At 48.0% G+C, this 26,704-nt stretch overlaps 2 protein-coding genes across 8 annotated transcripts in view; both read right to left on the reverse strand.

The window, feature by feature from the left end:
• Window positions 1–370: 370 nt before the first annotated feature.
• Window positions 371–11,130, reverse strand: Rnps1 (RNA binding protein with serine rich domain 1). Of its 2 annotated transcripts, XM_021644768.2 has the most exons (8): window positions 10,696–11,103; window positions 7,922–8,109; window positions 7,534–7,689; window positions 6,119–6,310; window positions 4,536–4,638; window positions 4,076–4,229; window positions 1,769–1,910; window positions 371–1,215 (listed from the first exon to the last, which is right to left on the reverse strand). In XM_021644768.2, the coding sequence occupies exons 2-8, from the start codon at window positions 7,990–7,992 to the stop codon at window positions 1,116–1,118; spliced, it is 918 nt and encodes a 305-aa protein (XP_021500443.1). In that variant the 5' UTR covers window positions 7,993–8,109; window positions 10,696–11,103; the 3' UTR covers window positions 371–1,115. The 2 variants fall into 2 exon arrangements, with proteins under 2 accessions (XP_021500443.1, XP_021500446.1); XM_021644771.2 differs by lacking the exon at window positions 7,922–8,109 and having other exon boundaries at window positions 11,047–11,130.
• Window positions 11,131–16,270: 5,140 nt separating this feature from the next.
• The window catches only part of Abca3 (ATP binding cassette subfamily A member 3), a 53,653-nt gene continuing 43,219 nt past the window's right edge, over window positions 16,271–26,704 (reverse strand). For all 6 annotated transcript variants that reach the window (XM_060364021.1, XM_060364020.1, XM_060364019.1 and 3 more), the window contains 11 exons: window positions 26,261–26,465; window positions 25,699–25,918; window positions 25,343–25,501; window positions 23,830–24,002; window positions 21,473–21,601; window positions 21,144–21,338; window positions 18,842–19,029; window positions 18,305–18,475; window positions 17,861–18,051; window positions 17,656–17,729; window positions 16,271–17,209 (listed from right to left, as the gene is read on the reverse strand). In XM_060364021.1, coding sequence (XP_060220004.1) covers window positions 17,078–17,209; window positions 17,656–17,729; window positions 17,861–18,051; window positions 18,305–18,475; window positions 18,842–19,029; window positions 21,144–21,338; window positions 21,473–21,601; window positions 23,830–24,002; window positions 25,343–25,501; window positions 25,699–25,918; window positions 26,261–26,465 — 1,837 coding nt within the window. In that variant the 3' untranslated portion in view covers window positions 16,271–17,077. The remainder of the gene's footprint in view (window positions 17,210–17,655; window positions 17,730–17,860; window positions 18,052–18,304; window positions 18,476–18,841; window positions 19,030–21,143; window positions 21,339–21,472; window positions 21,602–23,829; window positions 24,003–25,342; window positions 25,502–25,698; window positions 25,919–26,260; window positions 26,466–26,704) is intronic.

Consider the following 26,704-nt stretch of genomic DNA (forward strand, 5'->3'; position numbering starts at 1 on the left):
TATTTATATAAATACTGAAAAGGACACACATAAAAGCTACAGCCTGTGTGGCACAGGTATCCCAGTGGAAGACAATCTCAACATTTATTCTCCCATTTTAAATGTTTCTAAGGGTTCCTTCTTGGCAAAGACTTTTCTTCTGTGGTGCCCAAGTATGGAATCAGAAACTGGACACCACCACCAGCTCAGAACCAGTACGAGACATCTTCCCAACACAATAGCCGAAGGTTCAGGCAGCAACAGGCCTAATCTCGGCCAAAACACAAAAGCCCCGAGTTGTTTCTGAGAGCTTTTAGAAATGGCACACTGGGAATGAAGCCTAAAGTTGGGTGGGGGGAGACCACAAAGAGGCAGTGAAACCAGTACTCAATTTGCATTCTAATCCTAAATTTATTCAACACAGTCCTTTCACTCTACACAAGTACAAACACAACCTTATCTAAAATGCTACAAAGTTATAAAACTCAAAACAAATTTTATAGTACTGACTGTACAATAAAAGCAAAAAGAGGCAATGCTCACATTGCCAAAGCTAACCTGCAGCATCACCATGAATAGCAGGTAATAATGGGGTGGGCAGGTTCCGGGGACCCTGCAGAACTGGCTCGCCAATTTTATAGTGACAGAGATTCGGGGACGGAAAGGACAAACTCTATGGAGGAACCCTTGAAAGGGCTAACCCTAGGAGGTGATGTGTACTCAGCAGGGAACATGGTCAGGCCCCACACAACAGCAGCTTGGTCCTTTCGGCAGATGTGGCACAGCAGCAGCAAGGGCGTGACCAGGTTGTCTGACTGGTTCTAGGTCATCCGTGGAAACCGGTGTGCTGCTATATGGAGGGCTTGTTTGTCCCAGTTGGTTCTGCTACCAAATGGACTCAATAACTGGAAGGGGTGAACTTTCTAGCCAGAAAACTACAGGGTACCTCTATGGACACAGTCCCAAACCAACAGTATCTCTGCAGCCAGAATCCTCCTGCAGAGGAAATATAGAAATCGCTGTCTTCCAAGTCTACCCTGGTAAGGGATCCTTCCCTACAGATCCTCATTTGGCTAGAGAAAGGACAGAACTGAGCCAGGACATTAAGTTACAGAGGTGGGCATCAGTGCTCCTGCTTATCGAGAGGAGTTGGAGCTGGAGCGGCTCCTGTGGCGGCGGCGTCCAGGAGATCGAGATCTTCTGCGAACAGGTGACCTGCGTCTTGGGGAGCGAGATCTGCAGGAAGAGAAACCAGGTCAGCCAACAGCAACATCTGTGGGACAAACTGGCCTTCTCTAAGGCAATCCTGTTTTTTGTTTACAATTTTATAAAGTGTGGCTTCTGTTATGTCTGACCCCAAAGCTCCTCTCCTGGCCACTCCTGTAATCTTTTTCTCTGCCTAACCACCTTGGCTGTCCTGGAACTGGCTCTGTACCAGGCTGGCCTTAAACTCATAGAGATCCATCCACCAGCCTCTCCCTCCCTACTGGGAGTAAAGGCATGTGCCATCCTGCTTGGCCCCCCATTATGAAGCACAGACGGTCTCATGGGACCTGATTTCAGGGGACCCATGCCAGTTCAGACTCTAGAAGTGGTTCCTTCAGAGGGCCTCATCTGTCTATCAATAACCAATACTTTGACTGTCCTTTCTCTGAGCAGTTCCCAAGTGTTACATACTGACATGCTTTCTACATTCAGCCCCAAAGAACACAAAGTCATCACAGCTATTCAGGGTTATAAATTATACAAAGAAGAAAGATGGGTTAAGGACAATTCTAAATTGACTCACCTCCTCCTCATCCGTGGGGGTGACCTGCGCCACATGGGAGGTGGTGGGAGCATTCTCCTGGGTGGGCTGAATCGCCGAGGGGGTGGCCGAGGCCAGGGCGCCAACACAGCAGTAGCAGTGATCTCCTGGCCATCAATTTGTCCTGTATTAAAAAAAGAAAGGACAAAACCATAAATTTTCTAATATTAAAAACTTAACATGTATCTGTGGAATTCCAGCATTCAAGAGAAGGCAGAGAGCTATTAATTAGTGTAGGCAACAAAGTGATATACTGCCCCAAGATAAAACAGGCCAGGTATGGAGGCCCACACCTTTAATCCCAGCATCTGAGAAGCAGAGACAGAACAGATCTCTGAGAATTTGTAGCCAGCCTGGTCTATACAGCAAGGTCATACCAGCTAGGGGTATATAAGGAGACCCCGTATCAAAAACAAAACAAAATCCCCACACACCCTAGGCAAGCACAAAGCCAGGTGCTCAGCAAATCAAGGTAGACAATAAGATTAACTCCAGAATCACCACCAGAAAAACCCACTACAGGCCATGAGATCTATAAGAGACACTAACTGAGACACTGGAACAACATCCCAGAAGACAGACAGCCCACACGAAACTGAAGACTGTACTGACACCTACCAGGGAGAAGGACCAGCCATGACACAACGACAAGATATCACAGGGCTTAAAGGCAGAATGGAGGCCCTTGGCAGGGACAGGAAGGTCACATCAGAAGCTGAGCTGTTCTTTCTTTCTTCTTCTTTTTTTTTTTTTTTTTTTGAGACAGGATCTCCCTACATAGCCCTGGCTGTCCTGGAACTTACTATGTAGACCAGACCACCTCAAACTCACAATCCACTTGCCTCTGCCTCCAAAGTGCTGGGATTAAAGGCATGTGCCACCATACATGGCTCTGAATTTCCCTTTTAAGGATAGGAGGAAGCTAAGGCTGGGCTAAAGAAAAGGGACACTTGTTTGAAGACTTCTGCAGCCATCTACATAAACTGATTTCCAAACAAAGGGAAAAATTTGGAAACAATTTCAAAAGTAGATACAGCACCACAGGACACAAACCCCAAGAACTTACAAGGTTTCAGAGAGAGAGAAAAACACCTGGACAGCTAGATATCTACACATCTAAGATTGGTCCCTAGAGCCCAAACCTAGCCCAGTGTCAACAAAGAATACAGCTCCTATACTTGAGAGTACCCAGAGGCTAATTCAGGTACTCATTTATATTCCAGATGTTTAACTTAACCACAGCCTAAGCCAGATTCTGGCCCACAGCTGAACCAACTCTAATGAAGAAAGTCACTGCACCAACAGAACACAATAAAACAGTGCGCCATCTAGCTAGTGGCCAATGAAGGTCACTCTAGATGTCTCTAGTACCCTGAATTGCTAAAAATCAAAGAATATCCATACTCAAAGGCAACATTAAAAAGTAACAAGAAGGCTGGAGAGATGGCTCAGCCATTAAAGGCTAGGCTCAAAACCACAAACAAGAAATAACAACAAAGCTAGATGTGGTGGCTCATGGCTGTAATCCCAGCACTCAGGGAGACAGAGATAGGCAGATCTTTGTGAGCTCCAGTCCAGCCTGGTCTACAGGCCAGCCAAGGCTACAAAGAGAAACCGGTCTTGAAAAACAAAAACCACCACAACAAAAAAGTAACAATAAAACCTCAACTAAAAACTGTTAAGATATCTGTAAGGGTAACAGGCTTCTGAGGACGCTAAGGCCCCCCAGCAGACTGACTTGACTGCCCAGACGGGACTGTGCACTGCTGACTTAGTCCTGGCTGCGCATATCCTAGCACGAAACACAAATTCTGCACTCCCTAAAAAGCCGATTTGAAGACAAAATGGAAACTGGCCACCAAAAACTATTTTTAAGTGCTTGTGCTTCAAAGCACAACATTAAAGTCTTGATAGACACATTGTATGTATCATCAGCAAAGCAATCCTGAAAATGCTGGAATGTTGGCAAATTAAAAAGGACACTTAGAAACAATCATAGAAAAGATCCTCTGTAAAAGCCAAATATGTTCTTTGTAAGGAAAGCGTCATTTGATCCACAGGGTTTTAACAGACTGAAAATTTCTTAAAACACTAATATATTCATACTTGGATTTTTCTTTCCAAGAATAGGGAATGCTTCATAAAAACTGCTTTTGGTAAATTCACCCCCACTGAGTAAGAACCAAAATGTACAAAGAGCTCCAACGAGACACAGATACACTTGGGGTAGGAAATCAGATCTCTTCAAGGATAGAGGTGACAGGGCTGAGTGGTTACAGTATCACTCACCTCCATCCATGTGTTTCAGTGCCTTCTCCGCTTCATCTGGATTCTCAAATTCCACATATGCATAACCTTTGGATAGATGAGGATGCATCCTTTCTACAGGCATGTCAATCATTTTAATTTTCCCATAAGTAGAAAATATTTCCATGATATGATCCTAGAGAGAGAAAGAAGTCACATCCCTGCTTACCCATCTACTACTTAATGGTCAAAGGGAATTCACTAAATGCCCAGTAAATCTTTAATAGTATAAAAACATTCTGCCCCCTGACAGTACATGTCAGTGGGCCAAAGTCTCCTGGATATTAAGTGTAATAATTAAGTCCATTAAGAAGTAAGCAGTGTTCCAATCAAGTCACGGACTACAGTTCTCAGAAGAACTACGTTCTAGGTGTACCTGCTGACAGACACCACCAGCTTGTCAACCACCAACCCCTAACCTCTGTGGACCTGTGGTTCTTACCTTGGTCACGTTCCTGGTGAGCCTCCCAATATGTACTTTGGTGGGTTTAGGTGAAGGGCTTCGCCTTTTCCTTTCCTTTTCATCTCTTTTAGGGGGCTTGGATCTAAGATAACAAAAACACCCAGAAAATTTCAATTTACTCAGAGTATAGTGAGTTTAGGGGTGGAGTTCACGGTAAGGTCCAGGACTTGGCCCCAGCACTGAAAAAGGAAAACTATCCGCTGGCTGTAGTGGTATATGACAAACTAACATCCCAGCACCCAGGAGGCCAAGGCAGGAGGGTACTAGATTACGTCAACCTGCACTGCCTAGTGAGATTCTGCCCCAGCAACAAACAGCAAGGTTTCTTCTTAGCTTCCACAGCTTCTAGAAAAGTCTGCTATCAATTCTCCTATATTAACCATAATAGCCGCATAGGCTCATATATTTAAATGCTTAGTGATCAGAGAGTGGCACTATTTGAAAAGCATTAAAGATACGGTCTTGTTGGAAGAAGTGTGCCACAGGACGTGAGCTCGTTTCAAAAGCCCATGACAGGCCCAGTGTCTGGCTCCTCCTGCTGCCTTTGGAAAGGATTTCTACACCCTCTCAGCTACCACACCTGCCTGTGCACCACCATCCTCCCGCCATGAGAATGGACTAACCCTCTGAAACTGTAAGCCACCCCCAATGAAATGCTTTTCTTTGTAAGAATTGTCCTGGTCATGTTGTCTTTTCATAGCAACACTAAGACACTATCCCTGACTCACAAACCAAACTAAGAGCTCCTTCACACATGTGTGCATTTTACTTTACTCTGTGTGGGCATGTATCTGGGCAACACACACTGAGTTAGAGGGCAACCTCTGTGAGTTGCTCCTTAGTATCCCCCCCCCCCTTTAAGACAGGGTTTCTGTGTAGCCATGGCTGTCCTGGACTCACTTTGTAGACCAAGCTGGGCTTGAACTCACAGAGACTGGTCTGCCTCTGCCTACCAGAATGCTGGTATTATAGGCGTGTGCAACTGCGCCCAGCTCCACCCTTCCCAGAGTCTACCATGTGTATTCCAAGGATGGGCACTCTGGTTGATGGGCTTGGCAGCAGGCGCTCTTACTGAGACATCCTGTCCACCCCCTAATGTACCTGCAGGCCAGAAGACGGCACCAGACCTCATTATTGATAGTTATGAGCTACCATGCAGGTACTGGGAATTGAACTCAGGATCTTTGGAAGAACAACCACTGCTCTTAACCTCTGAGCCATCCTCTCCAGTCCTTATTTATCTCTTTGAGGTAAGTTCACACACAGCCTAGCATGGCCTCAAATTTCTGACCACCCTGCTACAAACACTGAGTGCTAGGATTCTGGGCACGCACAGCTACACTTCACTTTGATAATTAAATAAAAACCACATCTACTTATGTACTTGTGTGCTACAGTGCATCAATCGGTGGGAGTTATCACATGCCACCACTTGGGTTCTGGGGAGTGAACTCAGGTTGTCATAAGCTTGGCAGCAAACACCTTTACTCCTGAGCCATCGTATCAGCCCCTAATCTACTTTTCTAATAACTATGGTTATGAGCAGGCTAATCTGGACTCACTTGGAGCGGGAACGCCGCCTGTTGTCATGCCGACGCCGAGAAGGGCTTGGGGAGCCAGAGGAGCTGCTAGAACTGGAGCTTCGGGATGTGCTTGAACTTCCCGAGCGGCTGGATGCAGAGGATGAGCTAGAGCCACTGCTTGAGCCTGTGCTGGTGCTGGAGCCTGAGCTGGAGGTTGAGCTGGACCGAGACCTGAGGATAAGGTGGGAGCATCACAGAGTCAATGAGCAAGAGTCACCCTTCTCCACAGAAGACTGCCCAGTAGAGGACACAGCACTTCTGGTTCTTTAAGCCTCATCACTTTCATCAGCAATGACATGCATTGCGTGGTGACAGGAAACACAGGCAGCTGTCACCCACACAGAACCCTTAACTTTACAATGGGGAAAAGGAGGAGTCTAGCAGGAGTCATTTCACCACCTCAGCCGTCACAGGGCTGCAGACAGACTCAACAGGTAACAGCACTTTCAGAGGGCCCAGGCTCGGTTCCAGCACCCAAATGGCGGCTCACAATTGCCTGTGACTCCAGTTTCAGTGGTCACAATGTCCTTTGCTGGTCTCTGTGGAAGCCAGGCACACTGTTTTATATATACATGCAGCCGAAAGTCTTACACGAAAGAGAGAGAAAGAAAGGCTCTAGACCAAAGCCTTCAACTCATCACATTTTTTAGAACCATAAAAGGGTTCATACCATAAACATCACAAACTATACAGCAAGATCATATATCATACATAATGAGATGAAACTCAAAACCAGAATGTTGTAACTTAGGATCTTATCAACAACTCTAGGGTCGGGTTGTTTTCAAAGCAGTCAAGAAAAACTATGGACTTCCCTTGGCCATCTAGCTCAATTTAATTGGCAAACCCTAAGTACCAATGAAACCTCACCCCAACAAACAAGGTGGACAGCTCCTAGGGAATGACACCTGTTGTACAGCCAAATGCTGTCATTCTCAGTTCAACTGGCCTGCTCAAAAGATCATCACAGCTGGGCTTGTCTCTCTTGGAAGAAGGGAGAGGGCCAAGGGATCCTCACTGGGATACCCAGTGACCCCCTATAATTGTAGTATGCAATTCTGCCCTAACTGCACACGGCCTCAGGTCTCAGTGGATTATGAGAGAAGGAACTCCACCTACACAAGCACAGGGGGGTTATGCATACTCCTGCCAGTGCCCCAACCCCTGCACTGTAAGCCTAATAACACTCACCAGTCATCTAAACGAACCTTAGCTTAGTTTGACGGCAGAACATAGGAGGGGCAGATGTTCTTTACAAGAAGCAATTTACCACCCAAGGCTGAACACACACATCAACCCCCAAAAGAGAAAAGAGAAACCCCAAAAGAGAAACCCCAGTGGCTCCATTCACAGTAAAGGAAGACACACGGTCACAGCAGTGCTCTCTGCCCTACCTGGTACTGCTGCTCCCACTTGAAGCACTGCGTCTCTTCCGGGTCTTATCCCTGCCACGATCCTTCTCACTGGACTCTTTAGTGGCCCCTTTATCCTTAGAGCGATCCTTGGACTTCTCGTCAGAGCGGTCCTTGCGTTTGGTGGGAGAAGGAGCCCTGCATGGTGAGGAAGAAGGTGAGGTTGCAAGCTCCCCTAACCAAACCCGGAGATAGCACAACCCAGTAGTGGGGTCCAAAAGGATTCTTACTAAACTCCCAGGTCATCACAGAGCAAAATGATCTGTGAATTAGGACACTCACTGTAGAACACAAAAATATCCCCTCTCTGAGGGTCCCTAAATAGCAAGCACCCCCAAAATAGCACTAGAAAAATCTTACAGAGGATTACCTAGTGCTGGACTTTTTATTATTTTCTTTGACTCCTAGCAAGCTCTTCTTTTTCACTCCTGATAAATCCATTCTCCCCTTCTGAGGTGTTCAAAGCAGCAATGTCGGCCTCACTTATCTGAACTCTCACTTCTAACTTGAGTCTGAGAAACGATCCCTAATCGATTGCAATTTACGCCAAAGAGCAGCCTAGTAACAAGATAAAAGGATTTAAATAGAGTAAACGAATTGACAAAGCATCAAATCTATTTTGCAACAAAAAGTTGAGCACAAAGAAGGAAGCAAGAGTCCACAGCCTGTACAACAGGGGACAACCCTCAATTCCTCATGGAGGATTTTTCTACCTCCATGAGGCCACCTTAGTTTATTTATTTTTTTAATTAGAAAAATATAAAATTTATTACACCTCCAAGGCACAGGAGCATTGATTCTGCACTGCTTTCCTTAATGAGATGGGGTGGTAACTGTACCTATCATTGTTATTTTAGAGCCTGCACCACACTACGGTAGCAAGTCTGATAAGCCACCTGTAGATGGCTCGCAAAATACCAAAAAGGCTTCAGGAGAAAAACTCAATTTGTAGATCAACTAACAGGCTCAGATTTGTCTTATTGCCGTAATTTTCTTTGGGGACACACTGAGGGATGACTAGATATCATTTTGAGAGTGACAAGCACCAAAACATTACTCAGCACAAATGGACAACATCACAGAAGAACATTAAAATGGGACCCAAAGCAAGGCACGGGGTGGACGCCTTTAATCCCAGCACTTGGAAGGCAGGGCAGGCTGATATAAAGCCAGTTCTAGGACAGGCAAAGCCACACAGATACCCCTGTCTTGGGGGGGAGGGGAGCAAGAAAAAATAAGATTGTCAGGTAGGTAAATTATAAAGCAAATAAGGAGCAAATATGACTTGTTGGATGGCAGCAGTATGGTAGTCACAACTATTTTTTTCTGCATCCTGAAACTTTTGGAATGGGCCGTTAAGGATTCAACAACGACTCAAAGAGAAACCACTAATTCTTTCCACGCCCCCTTCTCAGGGAGCAAAACACAAGCAATGGCATCATGATACATCTGAACTCTCCGTCTCACCTTCCTCAACTGTAACCAAGAAAGAACACACCACTTCAGTGGTTCTGATTTCGGAGACAGGGGCACTCCTAAATGCCACTGAGTAAATATTTAGCCCGAGAGAAGAGCCACTGGCTTTTGACAAAAGAAGATAGCAAATGATTACCTATATAGCTCCTTTCCAGGGCCATAAAATCTTTTCAAGCTCCCCCCCCCAAAAAAAAAACATACTATAACACACAATAGGGAACACCAGTAACTCATGGTCTGGTGTTAAGCAAGCACACCTGTGTTTGATTTCAGGCTTCACTATTGTCACCTTAGCCATGGCACTTGGCACTCATTCTTTCATATATTTATTTATTGTTTTTGAGACAGGATCTCTCTATTGCATAAGCCTGGCTGTCCTGGAACTCCCTATGTAGGCCAGGCTGGACTACAACAAAGCCCTGCCTCCTCTTGAGTGTAGGGATTAAAAAATTATTTATTAAAGATAGGACTCTAGCCCAGGCTAGCCTCTGGGCTATGTAGGAGAGGACTTTTGATTTTCCTGTCCCCACCTGCAATTATCGGCTTTATACATGGGGCTGGAGATTGAAACCAGGACTTCATGCACAATGGGGCAAAAGAAAACTACTAACTGAGCTATATCTAGAGCTTCACCTTTCCTGACAATTAGTTCCCAAAAGCCTTAGCTAAGTCAATCTATAAATCTGTCAAGGCACTGAGCTCAGTGATAAATGAAATTTGAGGAGTTATTTCTTCACATCTGGAAACTATCCGCACACCCACTGTCACCTCATTTGTTACACTCTTTCTGAATGCTTATTAAAGCCCATTAACAGCTCGCCCCACTTTCGGGTGAGACCACTGTCCAGTAAGAGTGTGAACCATGAACACCTCAATTTCCTTGCAGCTACATCACGAAAAAATTAGTGACGCCTTCCTTTGTAGTGCTGGGGAACAAAACTCACAGCCTGAAAAAGAATGAGTGCACACGCCTTTAATCTTGGCACTTAGGAGGCAGAGGCAGGAGGCTCTGAGTTCAAAGAACAGCTTTCTGTACCAAGTCACTTAAATCTGGTTATGTACTTTAGTTTGGATTGCTACCCACTCGGTTCCATAACTACCAGGAACAGAGAGATTGCCCTGTGCACCCCCACCACAACCTGTCAGAATGTACTTTATGAAACAAGCAGAACCCGGTATTTTTAAACAGTCTATAAATTATAAACCGAAGAGTAATCGAACACTTTGCTGGGTGTGGTCGAGTGCTAGAAAGCAAAGGTGAGGTTCTCTGTTCACACAAGTTCAGGTAACAGCTCAGGACCATGGTCAACCTCTCCCATCCTCCGGAAAGGTGTGCGTCCAACAGCCAGAGAGAGGAGAAAACAATTAGTTAAATCTCGAGCAGAGGGCGTTTCAGGAATCTTCAAAGCACTCTACATATAAAAGCACATTTGAGACACAGCCTACGAAATACACAAGTTAGAAAAAGAAAGCCTACACTTCTCTCTACCATCAACCGTAACCTTCCCATGCTCTCCCTTTGAGCTCGGTAACCGTCCTCAGTCCACGCTTGGGCCGGACTGAGAAGCGCACACAGGAGTTCGATAAACACTCGTGGAAAGCGATCTAAAAGGGCTCACAATCTGCTACAAACATCGACCTCGTCCCCCAACCCCTTTCTCCACTCACTACTCAGGTAGAGCCCGGCGAGGCGAGTCTAGGTCTCCAGCCAGACAAGAAAGCAAGAGGCGACGCTCGCAGCTGCTGGAGTCCTGCAGGCTAAACGGGTGGCCGCCAAGCGAGCGACGCGGGATCGCCCTTCCGTCCGCGACTGCCTCGACCACTTCCGGGCCGCGGCCTCGACGCCTCCCACTCCGCCCGGCCAGAACCACTCTCTCTTTCTTCGGGCTCTGCGCCTCGCAGGCGGGCCTCCACCACACTACAGGGCTGCGGAACGCAGCCGGATCCACGATGCTCCCCACCTAGTCTGGCAGAAGGTCCCCGAAGGTCGGATGCGGCCGGATTCCTTCCCCAACTTACATCTTCCCAAGGCCGCCACCTCCTCCCGCTCTTCTCACACCCGGACGCCGGCGCAACTCTGTCGTCAGAGTTGAAAAGCGGGAAGACGCGGCTGTCGCGCAGCGATGACGTACAGGGTCTCAACCAATGGTCGCGAGAGGCGGAGACTTAGCGGCCAGCGACTGTTCGTGGAAGTGTTCCCTCGTTTACTTTTTTTCCGAGTCGGGCCTAGGCTAAGCTTGCTGGGACTCGTTTTGCGCGTCGGGGGGGCTGCGCCCTTCGGCGCCTAGAGGATCTGTGCGTTTGGAGCTACTCGAGTTGCTTCCCTACTGCCTCTGACGCCTTTAGGGCCTAAGGCTATGGCGCCCTGCTGAGGCGCTGAGGGTCAAAGCAAAGCCGGGCTGTTCTCAAGTGGCAGGACGGTTCAGATGGTGGATGCTTGTAGCACAGTGGTGAGCGTGTAGACGCTGTCTCTGTGCTTGGTGGGATTCAGCCTACTGGGGGCGGTGGGAGGCCAGAACGAAAGGAAGGAATTTGAGGAAATGTGCAGTAGGAGAGGCTTCTCCAAGGTGACTTTTCTGAAAAAGGGTGGGGCAGAGGGAACAGCAAAGGTGTTCAGGCTCGCTGGGAGGAGAAAAGGGACGCCAGCCTGGGCGAGGGTAACTGTCAGGACCTTCATTTCAAGGACACAGTGGTCCTGGTCCTTGCACGAGGCTGCAGAGTAGCGCTCTCCGTGGTGTCCCCCGCCTCCCACTCTGCCTGGCACATTCATTGCTCTGCGGTTCTACGTGGAAGGAAAGGATACGCACACAGTCCCTGCGGTTATCTAGACAGGTTTGAGGCTGCAAGGAAGAAAGAGGAACAGATCTTTAGGAGGAAGGAACAAAGGTGATTTAGATTTGGATTACATATTGCACTGAAAGACAGGAAAGTGGCCAATGTGCAGTTTGCTGATCCCGGAGGGAGTAGGGGCCAAGGAGCTGGGCACAGGACAGCCAGGAAGAGGTGCCTGCTCCCCAGAGGCATCAGTTCATTTGGGGTGCTGTGGTTAGCAGGTCCAGTCCGGTGTGGTAATCTTGTTGGTTTTAAGATTATTTGGTTGAGCGCAGTGGCCTGTAATCCCAGCACTGCGGGAAGCAGAGGCAGGCGGATCTACAAAATGAGTCCAGGACAGCGAGGGCTACACAGAGAACCCCTGTCTCAAACAAACAAACAAACAAAAAAAAAAAAAAACGAAAGAAACTGAATGCTTTGTAGTCAGTTTGGTGCTGAAAGCTTGGAGGATTTCTGATCTGCAGCACAAGTTGGAAGGAAGGCTGGACCACCTGGGCAGCCTCTGGAAAGTGCTGATTTCCTTTAGGGGGTCCTTCCCACTTCACTCAACATAATCACAGAAATCCCTCACAGGTGTGCCCAGAGGCCTGCCTCTCGGTTAATTCTAAATTCAATCAAGTTAGCAACTAAGATTAACCTGGGGGCTTCAGCCTGTTCTTTAGAGAAAGGGCCCTTGCGGCTATTCGGTGGGGTAGTGATGGTCAATCAGGCAGCACATCTGTAATTTTAGAGGAGTCTGTGATTTAGAGAGGCTTCCAGAGGCCTCAAATCCAGAGCTTTGTGTCCAGCAGTGACAACCTAGAGACCTGGTGACCCCACCATGCCTGATAGGGTGAGGACAGAACAAGTTGGACTAACAGCCTCTCCCATACTTTCCCCCTAATGTTCAAAATAATTTAATTTGGCATGCTTATAAGCTTTAACACGTTTTATATTAAACCTAAAAAGCATGGTTTACTCAGATGCTTTGATAAAATTTGTTGCTAAATATTATGGATTTTTATAATCAACTGTAGTATCAGCTGTTGCGCTCTGAAAGCCAACCGTCCTGGCTTTTAGCATTTTGAAGATAGCAGAAAACTTTAAGGTTTGTAACAATCTCAGGACCCCTTCCTTCCTTCTTCCCTCCCTCCCTCCCTCCTTCCCTTTTCTGATTCCTGTCTGTTGCTAACCTTCTGAGGCCAAGATGGCTAAGGGCCACCGAGCTAGGATTTCCAGGACCCAGGGCATCCTTGGCCCTGGTTTGCTGGAGGAAATGTGAGTAGCTGGCCACAGTAGAGGGGTGATGTGAGCCCTGGCCAGTATTCTGAGTTCCCTTCCTTACCTTCTCAAGGTTCAAGTCAGTCAAATCTACAGAGTGAATTCCAGGACAGCCAGGACCGTTACACAGAGAAACACTATCTGGAAAAAACAAAACAATCTGGGGACCATCTTGTCACTGCTTTCCAATTGGTGGTTTACAGGAGTGTGTCATCATACCCAGCGCCCTTTCTCTTCAGTCCTAGACAAGCAGTGAAGGGCTTGGCTGCAGGCTTGCCCACATTGAGGCTTCCCCCACTCTTATATCCTAACCAACAAGTTCTGCATACCCTGACACTATTCCAGTCGAGCCACTGTGTTGGGCATATAAGACTAACGGAAGAAACGCAGTGGCTGTCCCACAGGACTTGCTCTTGGACCCATGGGAACTGGATCAGGTCGTGGAGAGCAGAGCCTTGTCTCCTGGGTTCCCTGGAAGAACTAGGCATGGAGGTAGAGCAGCCATGCCCTTACTGGTCTAGAAGGGAATGAACATGAAAGGACAAGCTAGACTACTGTCTCAGAAGTCCATGGCTCCTTTCTTTGCTATTCCTCCAAACTGCATGAGCCAATGAGTAAACCACAAAGCAAGTGAGCCAACAAGCAGCATTCCTCCAAGGTTTCTAAGAGTTCCTGCCCTGACCTCCTTTAATGATGGATTGTGACTCTGAAGAGTAAGCCAGAAAGATCCCATCTCCTGAACTGCTTTTAATCGGAGTATTTCATCATGTATGGAAAGGAAACTAGGAAAATTTTCCTAAAAGCATTTTGGCTGCTACAATCCGCATGAAAGCCCTCTGCTGGCAGCTTTCCCCTGTCTGTCCCTGAGAGGATGGCTAGTCTCCATGTGTACTGAAGCAGCCGTATTTTATGGGTATACATCGTATAGCTTGTTCATCCAGACCTAAACACCTTTCTGCATGCTTTAAAACAATGTGGGGGTGGGGGAGATGAGAAGGAAAGAAAAATCACTAACACACTTTGTTTAAAAAACTCACTCTGTAGACCAGGCTGGCCCTGAATTCACAGAGACCCACCTGCCTCTGCCTCTGGAATGCTGGGATTAAAGGAGTATGCTACCACACTTGGCTTTTTAAGTTGTGTGTGTGTGTATTTGAGACAGGTTCTATGTAGCCTTGGCTGCCCTGGAACTCATATAGAACTTCACCTGCCTCTGCCTCCCGAGAGCTCGGATTAAAACATATCTAGTTCTGAAGACTTTTTAAAGGAATGAGTACTGTGGAAACTATGAAGTTCCTATAAATGTTCAGAGACGGTTAAAAACATTGTTGCTTCGTGTGGCGGCCTATGCCTTTCATCCCACTATTTGGGAGGCTGAAGCAGGCTACACAGTGAGGTCTTGTCTCACAACAATAAGGGGACTGGAGCAGAGGCTCAGCAGTTAAGAGCACTTAGCGGAGGACCAGGTTTGCTTTCCAGCACCCACATGGTGGTTCACAACCTTCTGTACCTCTAGTTCCAGGCGATGCAATGCCCTCTTCTGACCTCTGAGGGAACCATGCACAGAATGAGGCGCATAGACATACATGTGGGCAGAACTCATACACATGAATAAATATTGAAAAAAAAAAAAAAACAATAGCAAAACCTCAACAAAACTGTCTCAAAGTGATGACATAGCATGGTTAATCTCAATGGTCAGTTTGATGAGATTTAGAATCTCCTAGGAGATGGCCTCTGGGCATGTCTGGAGGAGTCTCTCAGTCAGGGTAACCGAAGCGGGGAGGCTGACCCACTGTGGGTGGCACCATCCCCTCAGGTTGGATCCTGGACTAATTTTAAGGCAAGAAGACAGAGGTGAGCTGAGCACAAGCAGTTGTTGCTCTCAACTTTTTTTAATAATTTATTTTATGTGCATTAGTGTGAAGGTGTCAGATCCTTTGGAACTGGAGTTACAGACATTTGTGAGCTGCCATGTGGGTGCTGGGAATTGAACCCAGGTCCTTTGGAAGAGCAGACGGCGCTCTTAACCACTGAGCCATCTCTCCAGCCCCTGCTCCCAACTCTTACTTCCCGAGTACAGATACAACATGACCAACTTCTTCAGACTGCTGTGACTTCCTCTACTTGAAGGATCACAACCTGGAATTATGAGCTGAAATGAAGTTTCTCCTGTAAGTAGCTGTTGTCAGAGGCTTATCACAGAAATAAGAAAAGTCACTAAGACAGTGACTATCAACCCCATATCTCCCATTGCCTGTGTCACTCAGACTGTGATCGTGTCCCTCAGTCTTTCTGGAAACCCAAGAGATGGTCATTCAGCTCTACCGTGGTTCCTGACCATGTCCTGTGACCATGACTTCCAAAAATCAGTTTTTATGAAACTAATCAATTCTAGAAGGAAGTAAAATGCAGAAATGCTGACTCAGTGTTTCAGAAGACCATAAGAAGCAACAGCACATAAATAAAAAGGGAGTCATGGTAAAGAAACTTTGGTAAATTTTCTGTGCCCATGGGTGATGCTGGAACTCATGTTGTCTTCTTGGATGCACATCAGACCCACTTTTCATTTGCCTTTGAGTGTTGTTATTGTCAATGATTACCAACTCAATGGAATTTAGAATCACCACAGTAACAAATGTTTGGGCATGAGAAGGAGTTTCTAGACTGTAGTGAGGTGAGCCTGACCTCACCTGTGGTTTACTTTTCTATTCTAGCCCCACTGCCTGCCCATTCCTTGGCAGACTGAGGTACTAGACATGTGGGTGGTGGCATTCCATGGCCCAGGGTCCTGGACTGAAAAGAAGGAAGCAGAGTGACGAGCACCGGCATTCCTGCCTGCAGATGCAGTATAGCCGATCACTCCATGCTCCCAAGCACCACGACTTCTCCCCATGATGCTGTACCCTTGAATCAGGACCCAAAATACACTCTTAAGTTGCTTTTGTCAGGTATTTTACCACAAGGAAAGTAACTAGTCCATGCCTAACCCTTCATCTCATAGCAGTGAATCCTGTAAGCTCCGATAGGTAAAGTCAATTCCTGCTTTTGTTTGAAACCTGGTATGATAGTTGTATTTGGGTATGGGACTGTGGGGTAGTGATTCAGTCCCATGACCCTTCTCATATGATATGTATGACTCAAAGACTGATCATGTCCCCTTAGCCTTTATTTTCTATAGAATCACAATATGCTTAAGTGTATCCTCAAGCGATGATACCACTCAGCCCTGTAGTGGTCCCTGACTGTCCCGTGGCCAGTAACTAAGAAGGCACAGAGCTGGGAATGGAGGACTGTGCTTCAGGCCTGGCCACATCTTTCTTGTGCTGTAGATGCTCTGTCGTATGACATCTGGCTCAGGAGCAGTTCAGTCTGGTGCAGTGGCCACACCTGAGGGAACACTGACACCCAAGGACACCTCTGCAGCTGCACTGGGAGCCAAAGGTCTCAGCACCTAGTCACAGCCTATACTCCCTTCATGAAGCTATCTGTAACTTTTCTGCTCATTCCTGGCAGCCTGGCAGTTCTTGTTGCTCTCAACCCTACTGGCTTTCTTTCTCCTCTCTAGGGGAACTTAGTGTCATATGTAAACATGGACCGGTCCCTGGGAGCTCTCTGGATAAGCACTGGAAAGAAGCTCAACCCCCCAGGTTAGCTGCAGAACCACCTGGGACAGTTGTCCACGCAAAGCCCCAGGCCTGTCTGTGCGCTGCGGAACAGGGTCTGGGCTGTGGTTCCAGAGTCTGAATTCAGGAGTGGAAGTCTGCATGCTGATCCCTGCCGGCAGGCACTGACAGACACACGTCCATTTTGTGCATATCACCTTGATTTTTGTTTCAGGTCCATCATAGAAAAGAGTGATTAAAAATTAAAGAAAAGAGAAACTGGGAGGGAGAGGGTGCATGGCTGAGCACTGACTCCCCTTCCATGCCTGCTGCTCTGGAGGCGGCAGGGCTCCTCATCGCCCATCCTCAGTGGTGGGGGGCTGCAGGTGCGCAAAGCTCAGAAAGACTTGCTCCAGCGAGATCTGGCTCACAGAGTAATCGTCCACTCCATACTTCTCCTTGGCCTTCTCCAGGATGCCAAAAACCTTTTTGAAACAGAAAAGCTATTGGTAAGAGCCCAGGACTCAGTGAGTGAGTCCTCTGATACTGGGAAGCTAGACCTCACTCTGCCAACTGTTGTCCTAGAGGCCCTGGGGAGTCACTCCCATGAGGTCAGCCATGCTCCTGGAAATAGGACACTGGTTGTGCAGGGGCAGCAAGGTGAAGCCAAGGCTTTGCTTTCATCTCAAAGCATGACCTTAGGCAAACTGTGTCCCATTTCTGGACCAGTTTCCTTTCATGCAAACATTTTTCTTCCATCTCAGATATTTTACATATAAAACCTCAAAATAGTAGGGTGAGTGGCAGAGGAAAATTAGAATGTGGGTCTAGCCTGAAAAGAACCCGGAATCACCATAGAAAGGGAGTTCTAGAAGTTTCTTCTTAGTCTCTATTAGCACTTTGTGGGATTCTGGGGCCTGCTCTCTCTCACCTTGGCCCAGCTGAGGTCACAGCCAGGCAGATGGTAATGGACCATGTCTTGGTGTTCATCTTCTAGGATGCTGCCTGTACAGAAGAGACCATATTCTCATGTAGATCAGGCTGGGGAGGATGCCCTGGGGGCCTTGTCGAGGACCGTTGTATGGCAGCTAACAGGCCCAGACAGGGGTCCAGGCCCAATCCAGCACTATACACACCTGGGAAGGTCAGGTCCACAAATGCCTTAAACTCCTCTAGTACTTCTTGCTTCCCTTCACTCCGGACCTTGGCTTGCAGAGAGTAGCCACTACCAAACTTGCTCTTGAGGTGTTGCGGGCTGCCCAGGCACTTGAACTGGCCCTGTACCATGATGGCCAGCCGGGTACATAAGGCTTCACACTCCTCCATACTGGGGAAAAGGTAGAGGCCTGAGACAGTGCTGGAGGAGGCTGATGCCCACCCTCAATGTCAAAGGCTTGTGCAGAGAGGAGGGTATCTGCCCAGACCGGGACATCCCTGGTCCCCCACGCTGAGTGTACCTCATGCGGAGCCTGGGAAATGTCCTGGCAGACTCTGTGTTAGGTGCTGCCGTATCTTCTCACCTGGCCCCACCCCAGCCACCCATTCTGGGTCTTCCACTGACCCAGAGGGCCAAGCTCTACCTGTGGGAGGTGATGACAATGGCCTTGCCAGACTCACGGGCCCGGGCTACAGTGTCCCAGAGTAGGCGCCGGGCCACGGGGTCCATGCCAGTGGATGGTTCATCTAGGAAGATGACTGCAGGCTCTCCAATGAGGGCAATGCCGGTGCTCAGCTTGCGCTTGTTACCACCGCTGGCGGTGGAAGGGTGACAGATAGGAGGCAAGATCAATAATTATGAGTACCCTGGCCCACACACAGTGACTCTAGAGCACCACCCCAAGTTGAGAGAAAAGAGGTGAGTAGTACTGGGAAGCCTACTGCATAGGGCTGGAGGCCCTAGAGGGAGCTGTACCAGGGGTCCTTGACATGACCAGTCAGCTTACCTCACTAGGAAATGACAGGAAAGTCCCCTCTTATGGTAAGGTCTGAGTTATGCTATCAATTCCAGTCTGATTCTAGAGCCACCGGCCTTGAGCCCTATGATCAGGAGACCCTAAACTATTTTGAGAAGGACCAGGGCTGATCTCATAGGAACAGAGGCTGAGTAGAGGTCACACCTGTAAGTCTTGACTAGTTTGTTGGCGTGTGGCTCTAGGAGCAGACCCCTCAGAGTGTTCTCCACACAGGCATTGATGAGGCGCTCTGGGATGCCTCGGAGCCTTGCATACATGACCAGCATCTCCCTGCCAGTCATGTGATCCAGCAGTGCATCAAACTGGGGGCAGTAGCCCATCCGCTGCCGTACCTAGGTAAGAATATGGTATAGGAGGGAATGAGTTAGCGAGGTCATCTCCTCTCAGAGGACTACAGTGACCCCCTGGCCATGGTGCCTGCCTCTATGCCTGTCCTCAATCTATGTCCTAATGAGTCTGTCCAGGCTTGTCTAAAAAATTAGTAATGAGGCCCTGGTGGCTGACCACAGCTGAAGCTCTCTGAGCAGCACCCAAGTAGGGACACAGGAAGGACTTGGCTGTCTTAGGGAGGCTCCCAAAGGGACTACATGGGCCAGCAAGTGGTCTAGTTGGGACTGATCTATGACAGACAACTGTGAGAGTAGCTAGCATAAGAATGGTTTTATTAGGTGTGGTAGCCTGCCTTTAATCCCAGGACTTTGGAGGCAGAGGCCCACAAGAATCTCTGTGATTTAGGCCAGGTTTACAAAGGGAGTTCCAAGACAGCCAGGGCTGTTACATAGAGAAACCCTGTCTCAAAAAAAATGTTTTCATTATTATACAGGTGATCACCACATAAAACTTTACAGCTGACACATGATCACACACTCATTCATCAGGCATTTAACAAACCTCTCATGTGCTGGGGTCTGTCTTCTCCTAATAAAAGGGGTTCATTGGCAATACTCTTGGAGTGGGCACCACTCCTCAGAGGTGTCACAGCAAGTGCCCATATGCAAGGCTGGCTGCACCAGAGTAGGCCTGTCCTGGCTCTGGTATGAAGTGGATACCATTTACACCACTACCATCTGCTGGCTGCAGCAGGTGTGCCTAGGTTCTGGGAGTCCAGAGATTCTCCTTCTTGGAGATCTAGAGTCTGCTTTTAATTGACTTGAACAATTCTTAGCTTTTGGTTTAGCTCCCCGATATGGTCTCCTTTCCTTCAGGACCTCAGGTTAGAGGTCACCCTTCCCTTCATTTTCAGACCAGATTAGATCATTGCAAGGTCACTTGTACATCCATTTCTAATCCTTCCTAAATTTTGTGTGTGTGTGTGTGTGTGTGTGTGTGTGTGTGTGTGTGATGGTTTCTCTGTTTTGGAACTCACTGTATAGAGCATGTTGGTCTTTAGCTCACCCGCCTCCACCTTCTGTGTGCCAGGATTAAAAGTGTGCACTACCATGTCCAGCCATTTCTTTTCTCCCTCCCTGCCACCTCCCAGACAGGGTTTCTCTGTGTAGCCTTGACTTTCCTGGACTCACTTTGTAGACCAGGCTGGCCTCAAACTCACATCCACGGTTTGCCTGCCTCGTCTCCCTGAGTGCTGGGATTAAAGGTGTGCACCACCACTCCTGGCTCAGCCACTTTTAATGCTTAAACATATTTTTATAATCTTGGCCAGACAACCAAAAATCTTAAATCTAATTTAAGATTTAACCACTGGGTAGTTCACAGTCATTTGTACCTACAGTTCCAGGATGTCCAACACCCTCTTCTGACTTCCATGGGACCAGGCATGCCCAGAATGTTCATACAGACAGGCAAAACCACTCATACACATAAAATAAATAAGTCTAGATAAAAATCGGAGTTTGTCCATTACTCGAGTGCTTTGTCTGAAAATTCTGGTCACAGTATTGGCCTGGCTACTTTGCTCATACACCAGAACACACTATGTAGATCTCAGCCTATCATGAGTCCTTCTTCCAGAGGACTTACTGGCATTCTGGTATCTGGGGATGCCACAGACTAGTACTCCACTGCCAAGCTTATATCCATACCCTTTCCTTTTTCAGCTCTTGAAAAGCCCTTGCTTGACACACAGGGACCTTCTATATTGTCCCAGGAATTAGGGAACATGAGGGCCGTACCTGATCCATCTTTACTGTGGTTTCTGCCCAATGTGTGAGAACCTGTGGATGGGCCATGGGCTTTCCTTTCCCTCTTATCTTTCTAGGCCTTCAAATCCCTATTTATGTGTCCTAGACACAGAACAGAGACAGCTGAGTTATGATTTTTGGCCAGCATTTCTTTCTTTTCTACCACCTACCTAAGCCTGGTCCTGTCTTATCTTGATGTCCACAAATATTTCTCTGCCTACTGTGAGCCAGAGACAAGTTTATCTGGTCTCCAGGGTAGCCCCTTGTCTTGCCTCTCCAGACCAGCAGGGCATCCCTGTTACACTCACCTTCCCAATCTCAGAACTGATGCTGTAACCACCAACAAAGGCATCCCCTGAAGTGATGGTCTCCTCCCCAGTCAGCATTTTGAAGGTTGTGGTTTTTCCAGCTCCATTGAAACCCAACAGGCCGAAGCACTCCCCTTTCTGGACTGTAAGGGAAATCCTGTCCACAGCAAGAAGAGGTGCTCGCTGGTCATATACCTGTAAGATGCCGGCCAGAAAGCCCCAAGTGAGGAGGCCTGAGGACAATCCAGGCCCTCTGGCCTCTAGCCCCTACTAGCTTCTGGGGCTTGAGGGCCAGCTGGGTGGTCAGTGGAGGCCTGAGCTTGTGTTACCTTGGAGAGCTCGTTGATGATCAGCGGTGTGTCAAGCACGGAATCCAAGCTGGGGTCCAGGACTCGGCTCCTCTCATCTGCTACATCCTGATCCTCAGGAAGCACTGATGTCCGGTTCTGCAGTTCTGCCTGAATAATTAAAATGAAGACTACACATGTGACTTGCAGCCCCATGGAAGGAGAGACAGAAGCCAATGCTGCATGGGAAACTTAATGGGTGTCTCACCCACCCCTCCCTGTCCCTCACATATACACTCTTTCACAAGAGGCAGGTAGTCTTAGGGCCTGAACTCAGTATCTAGGGAGAGAGGTGGTAGTATAGGAACTGTGTGGAACTCAAGGAGAAAATCTTAATTACTGAGTGATGTAAAGAAAGAGGTTTTCTAAATTTATTTATACTTTTTTAATGTGTATGGCTGTTTTGCTTACATGTATTGTCCATATACCATGTACATACTTAGTGTCTGTGGAGGCGAGAAGAGGCACCAAACCTCATGGAATTGGAATTATAGGCCTGTGTGTGTGTGTGTGTGTGTGTGTGTGTGTGTGTTTTGAGACAGAGTTTCTCTATGTGGCCTTGGCTGTTCTGGACTCGCTTTACAGACCAAACTGGCTTCGAACTCACAGCAATCTGCCTGCCTCTGTCTCCCGAGTGCTAGCATTAAAGGCCTGTGCCACCGTGCCCCCCCCCTTTTTTTTAATGCATTTTATGCTGGGTATGCTGGCGTATGCCTTCTTTAATCCCAGCATGGGAGGTAGAGGCCATCAGATCTCTATGAGTTCAGCCTGGTCTACAAGGCTAGTCTAGGACAGCTAAGGCTACACAGAGAAACCATGTCTCTAAAAACAAAAACACCAAAAATAAAAATGAATTTTGTATGTATGGGTTTTTTTCTTGCACATATATTCGTGCACCACATGAATGCAGTGTCTACAAAGGCCAAAAGAGGGCGATGAATCACTCTGATAGGAAGTTGTGAGTAACTCGTGAGCCACTATATAGGTGTGGGTAGTTGAAGCTGGGTTCTTTGGAAGAACAGCAAGTGCTCAGTAAACTGAGCCATCTCCCCAGCCCTCTTTTCTTTTTCTTTATTATTATTATTATTATTATTATTATTATTATTATTATTATTGAGACAGTGTTTCTCTGTGTAGTCCTGGCTGTCCTGGAACTTGCCTGTAGACCAGGCTGGCCTCTAACTCTGAGATCTGCCTGTCCCCAGACTGTTGGGATTAAAGGAGTGCGGCACCGCTGCCTGACTTCTTTTTTTAGGTTAAAATTTTACTTTGTGTGTGTGTGCGCATGTGTGAATAGCACACAGAGGTCTGAGGTATCAGATACCCCTGCGGCTAGCATTATGGGTAGTTGGTTGTTAGACATCTAACATAGGTGCCAGGAACTGAACTGGAATTCATTGCAAGAGCAGTATGGGGCCTTAACTGATACACCATTCTTCCTGCCCAAAGCACTTGGTTCTCTATTCCAGGATGAGCTCCAGGGTTCAAATTCAAGTTGTGAGGCTTATGTGGCAAGCACTTTTACCCTTTGAAACATCTTGCCAGCCCATCATTTCATTTTCTTTAAAGAGATGTGTGTTGCTATGTTGTCCAGGCTAGCTTCAAACTACCGAGCTCAAATAATCCTTCTTCTTTGTCTTCCTGAGTAGCTGAGACTATAGACATACATCACTGCAACTGTCTGGGAAGGCTGTGATGTGTGGAGAGAACTCATTTGGGAGAAGTTGTAATGTTTCTGAGAAGTCAGGTCAACTCAGGTTAATTGGGATGCCCAATGTGATCCTAACAGACTTTATTCTTGTTTGTTTATATGAGGGAGGACATGAAGCCACGGAGTATATCTAAAAAAATGAATGTGTGGGGTAGAGAGGTGGATAAAGATACTTGCTGCCCAACCAGACAACCAACTTCCACCCCCGGGAGTCACATGGTAGGGCAGAATCAATTCCACAGGTCTACTCACATCTACACACCAATTAAAAATGAACACCTATGTATATGTGCTAACACGTAGAGCAGATACCTGTCCAGCTGGTCCTCAAGTGACTCAGGTACTGCCTCTGCTAGCTGCCATAGCATCGGGATCTCAGGCCTTTTGTCAGACCTTGAAAATAATGAGTGCTGAACCTCCTCCCTGTTCTGTGACATGGATCTGGCTATGCTAGGCAGCCAACACTATGTGCTAGCCTGGAGTGTATGTGAGAGACAAATGGGAGGGATGCTGAAGGTATATGAGCATCAAGGCTGGGCACAAAGGGAGGTGTCCTTCACTGTCTTAGGCCCACATAGGAGGTGGGGAGCACCCCTCCAGCTTTCCTGAGCTTCCAGAAGCCACTCACCAGAGTCCATCTCCTCCGGAAGGCACAGATGAAGGTCCTCAGTCTCCAGAGCAGGTTGGTCTCAATGAGAAAGAGCAGGGTGAGGTAGATGCACCCTGATGCAGCCATGGAGGTCACAAACTTGCCAACGCCTGGGCTGCTCCAGGCGTAGAAGTTCTCCTGGTAGTGGATGTCTGTACAGGGCAAGGAGCAAGGCTGGGCCACTGGTTGAGTACCTTCTCCCTTCCCAGACCTCAGTACTGTCTTTAGCTCTCTAGGACAAACAAATGTCTAGACCCTCCACCAAGGGCCTCTGCTGCAGTTCCTTAAGATGCCTTACGCTTGTCAGTGTAAAACAAGAGCTAGGTACTATCCCGCTCTGGAAGAATCTTGCCATGTGAGCTGTCCCTTCCATAACTGTGGCAGGGGACCAATCACAAACTACAACCTGGTCTGCTAGTCACACTGCCTTGAGTTGAGACTTGCAGAGAGGTGAAGGTGCTGAAATCACATGCCCTCTTCTAGGCACTCAAGTTTAGAGAAGGGACAAGCATTCACATGCCCTATCCTAGGGTAATGCTCAGCAACACAGCAGAGAGACTTTTGCCTGAGGGTGTGCAGGGCTCTGTAGATGTGGCTGCTGAGCTCCCTGCTGATGTGTAAAGGAGAACATTTCAGGTATAAGAAGGCCACACCCCCAAATAGGTCTAACCCTTATTATGTGAGTGTGACTTTGCTAAGAAATGAGACATTTGAAGATGTCAGTAGTCTATTTTAGAAGCCCCAGGCACCAGGACAGGTGGGAAAATCGATGCCTAGGTACAGGCCCAGAACATCTGGGATAAGCAGGAGCAAGGGGCAGATGTGGGACATGGGGGTGATGCGGATAACATGGCTGATGACTTGAACATGGAACCCTGTGATGGAGCTGAGATGCAATCCCTTCTGTGAGGTGTTCAAAAGGTAGGAATCTGGGGCTAGAGAGAAGGGACAGCAGTTAAGAGAACTGGCTTCTCTTCCGGAGGAGGATTCAATTCCAGGTTCAATTCCCAGTACCCACAGAGTGGCTCACGACCAACTGTAAATTCAGTTTCAGGGGCTCTGATGCCCTTTTCTGGCCTCTGGGTACCAAGCATGAAAGTGGTACACAGATAATAATTTAGGCAAAACACCCATATACATAAATTTTTCTAAAAGGTGGAAATTTAATCCAACTGTGGCATTCAAAGATGAGACCTCTGAAAGCTGGTTAGCACTAAATACATTCTACAGGGCAAAGGCTCATAATTGATGCCTGGCTTTACATAAGGCCAGAGGACACACATGATTCAACTCATCTCAGGTGTTTGGGCTTCTGTGAGCAAGATGACCATTCCCAGAAGCTGCCCTTTGTCCTCTTTGGTGTATAACTTACTCAGCCTCTGATACTGTGCTACAGGGAACAGAAGAGATATTACTCTAAGACCGTTGGCTGGGCAGGTGGGGGAAGCTCTGCAAAGAGTGAGCGTGGAGAAGGGGCCGCCTGGACACTCACTGTGCTTCTTGCAGTAGTGGACAGCAACCTGGGAGGAAGTGCAGTATTGCTGGGTCTCATAGTTCTCATAGAAGCTGTTGACCGCCCTGCCCAGGCAGTGGTTTGGCAGCACCAAGAACACATGATCCAAGGTTCTGGAAAGCTCTTCCAACTTCACGGCTGTGATGAGGTATAGACCAGTTAGTTAGTGCTGGCAGACACAATACAGATTGAGGCAGGAAGGTCAGCCCTAGGCCCTGGGAGAATGCTGCAGACCCCCGCCCCCCACCATTGTGACTGGCTGAGCAGAAAGGGCTTCCTTGGACAAAATGGGTAAGTGCATAGCCAGTGGTTTAGGGTAGTGGTCAGTCTCCCACCTGGGATGCGCATGATAGTGACCACGATGAAGGTGGCGATGCCCGACAGCATGTTGAATATGGTCAGCCTGGTATACGCTGTGGACGCAGCCGAGAAGAAGAAGCTCAAGAGGTACATGAGGGGGATGATGGCCCAGCTGTACAGCATGAGCAGAAGCAGCAAGTCAGCCATGTGGCCATCCCTCGTGAAGGCGTGCACATCGAAGGCTCGGAATACCACCTGTGTTGGCAGCACAGATGTGGCAGGTCAGAGCATAGGCGGTCAGAGAAAGGGAGGGTCAGGAGCATTCAATGGTCCTTGGGCTCTGACTGACCATGCCATACCCCATGGCTCCACAATGGCTGTCACCCTGGGGCCCCTCTGAGTAATCTCTTGGTCACTGGAGCTAGAACCAGGACATTTAGCCCAGTACCTGCCTATCAAAGGGCAGGGACTGAATCAGCAAACGCCTGGATGGAATCAGATGCTAGCTGGTCTTCCCTGCTGGTAGTGGTTTTGCAAGGGGACCCCAGGTGTGCTCCCTGGGTGTGCAGAGTGGGGTCCAGCACACCCCGCACTCACCAGAAGTAGTAGACTGGGAATGAGGAAGGAGATGAAGTCCCACAGCAGAGCAGAAAGCCAGAAAGTAGCCACATGGACACCGCTCACAAACTGAACATGCTTGGCCTGGACGGCCCTCTCTTTGACTGCCAGGATGGAAAATGTGCTGGCCAGAAATGCCATGGCGATGAGCAAATTGAGGGCAATGTCAAATCCTTTCCGGCCCCTGGGGAGGGCAGAGCACAGTGCGTCTGGGTAATGGGAAAGATTGAGCCCTTGGTCATGACCATCCAAATCCATGGACAGTAGCCAAACCACTCAAGGGGAAAAGGAAGAACCACAAAGATGGTAAAATCCCCACTCCCTGAGGATGGCTCCTCCTGGTGTCCTGAGTAACAAAGGCCGCATTCTCCCCTAGGCTTCTCCTATTCACTTCTAAGCCACCTGCTGTGTGCACTCAGGGGA

Source organism: Meriones unguiculatus, chromosome 11 (genome assembly GCF_030254825.1).
Source record: "Meriones unguiculatus strain TT.TT164.6M chromosome 11, Bangor_MerUng_6.1, whole genome shotgun sequence".
Classification (NCBI taxonomy): Eukaryota; Metazoa; Chordata; class Mammalia; order Rodentia; family Muridae; genus Meriones; species Meriones unguiculatus.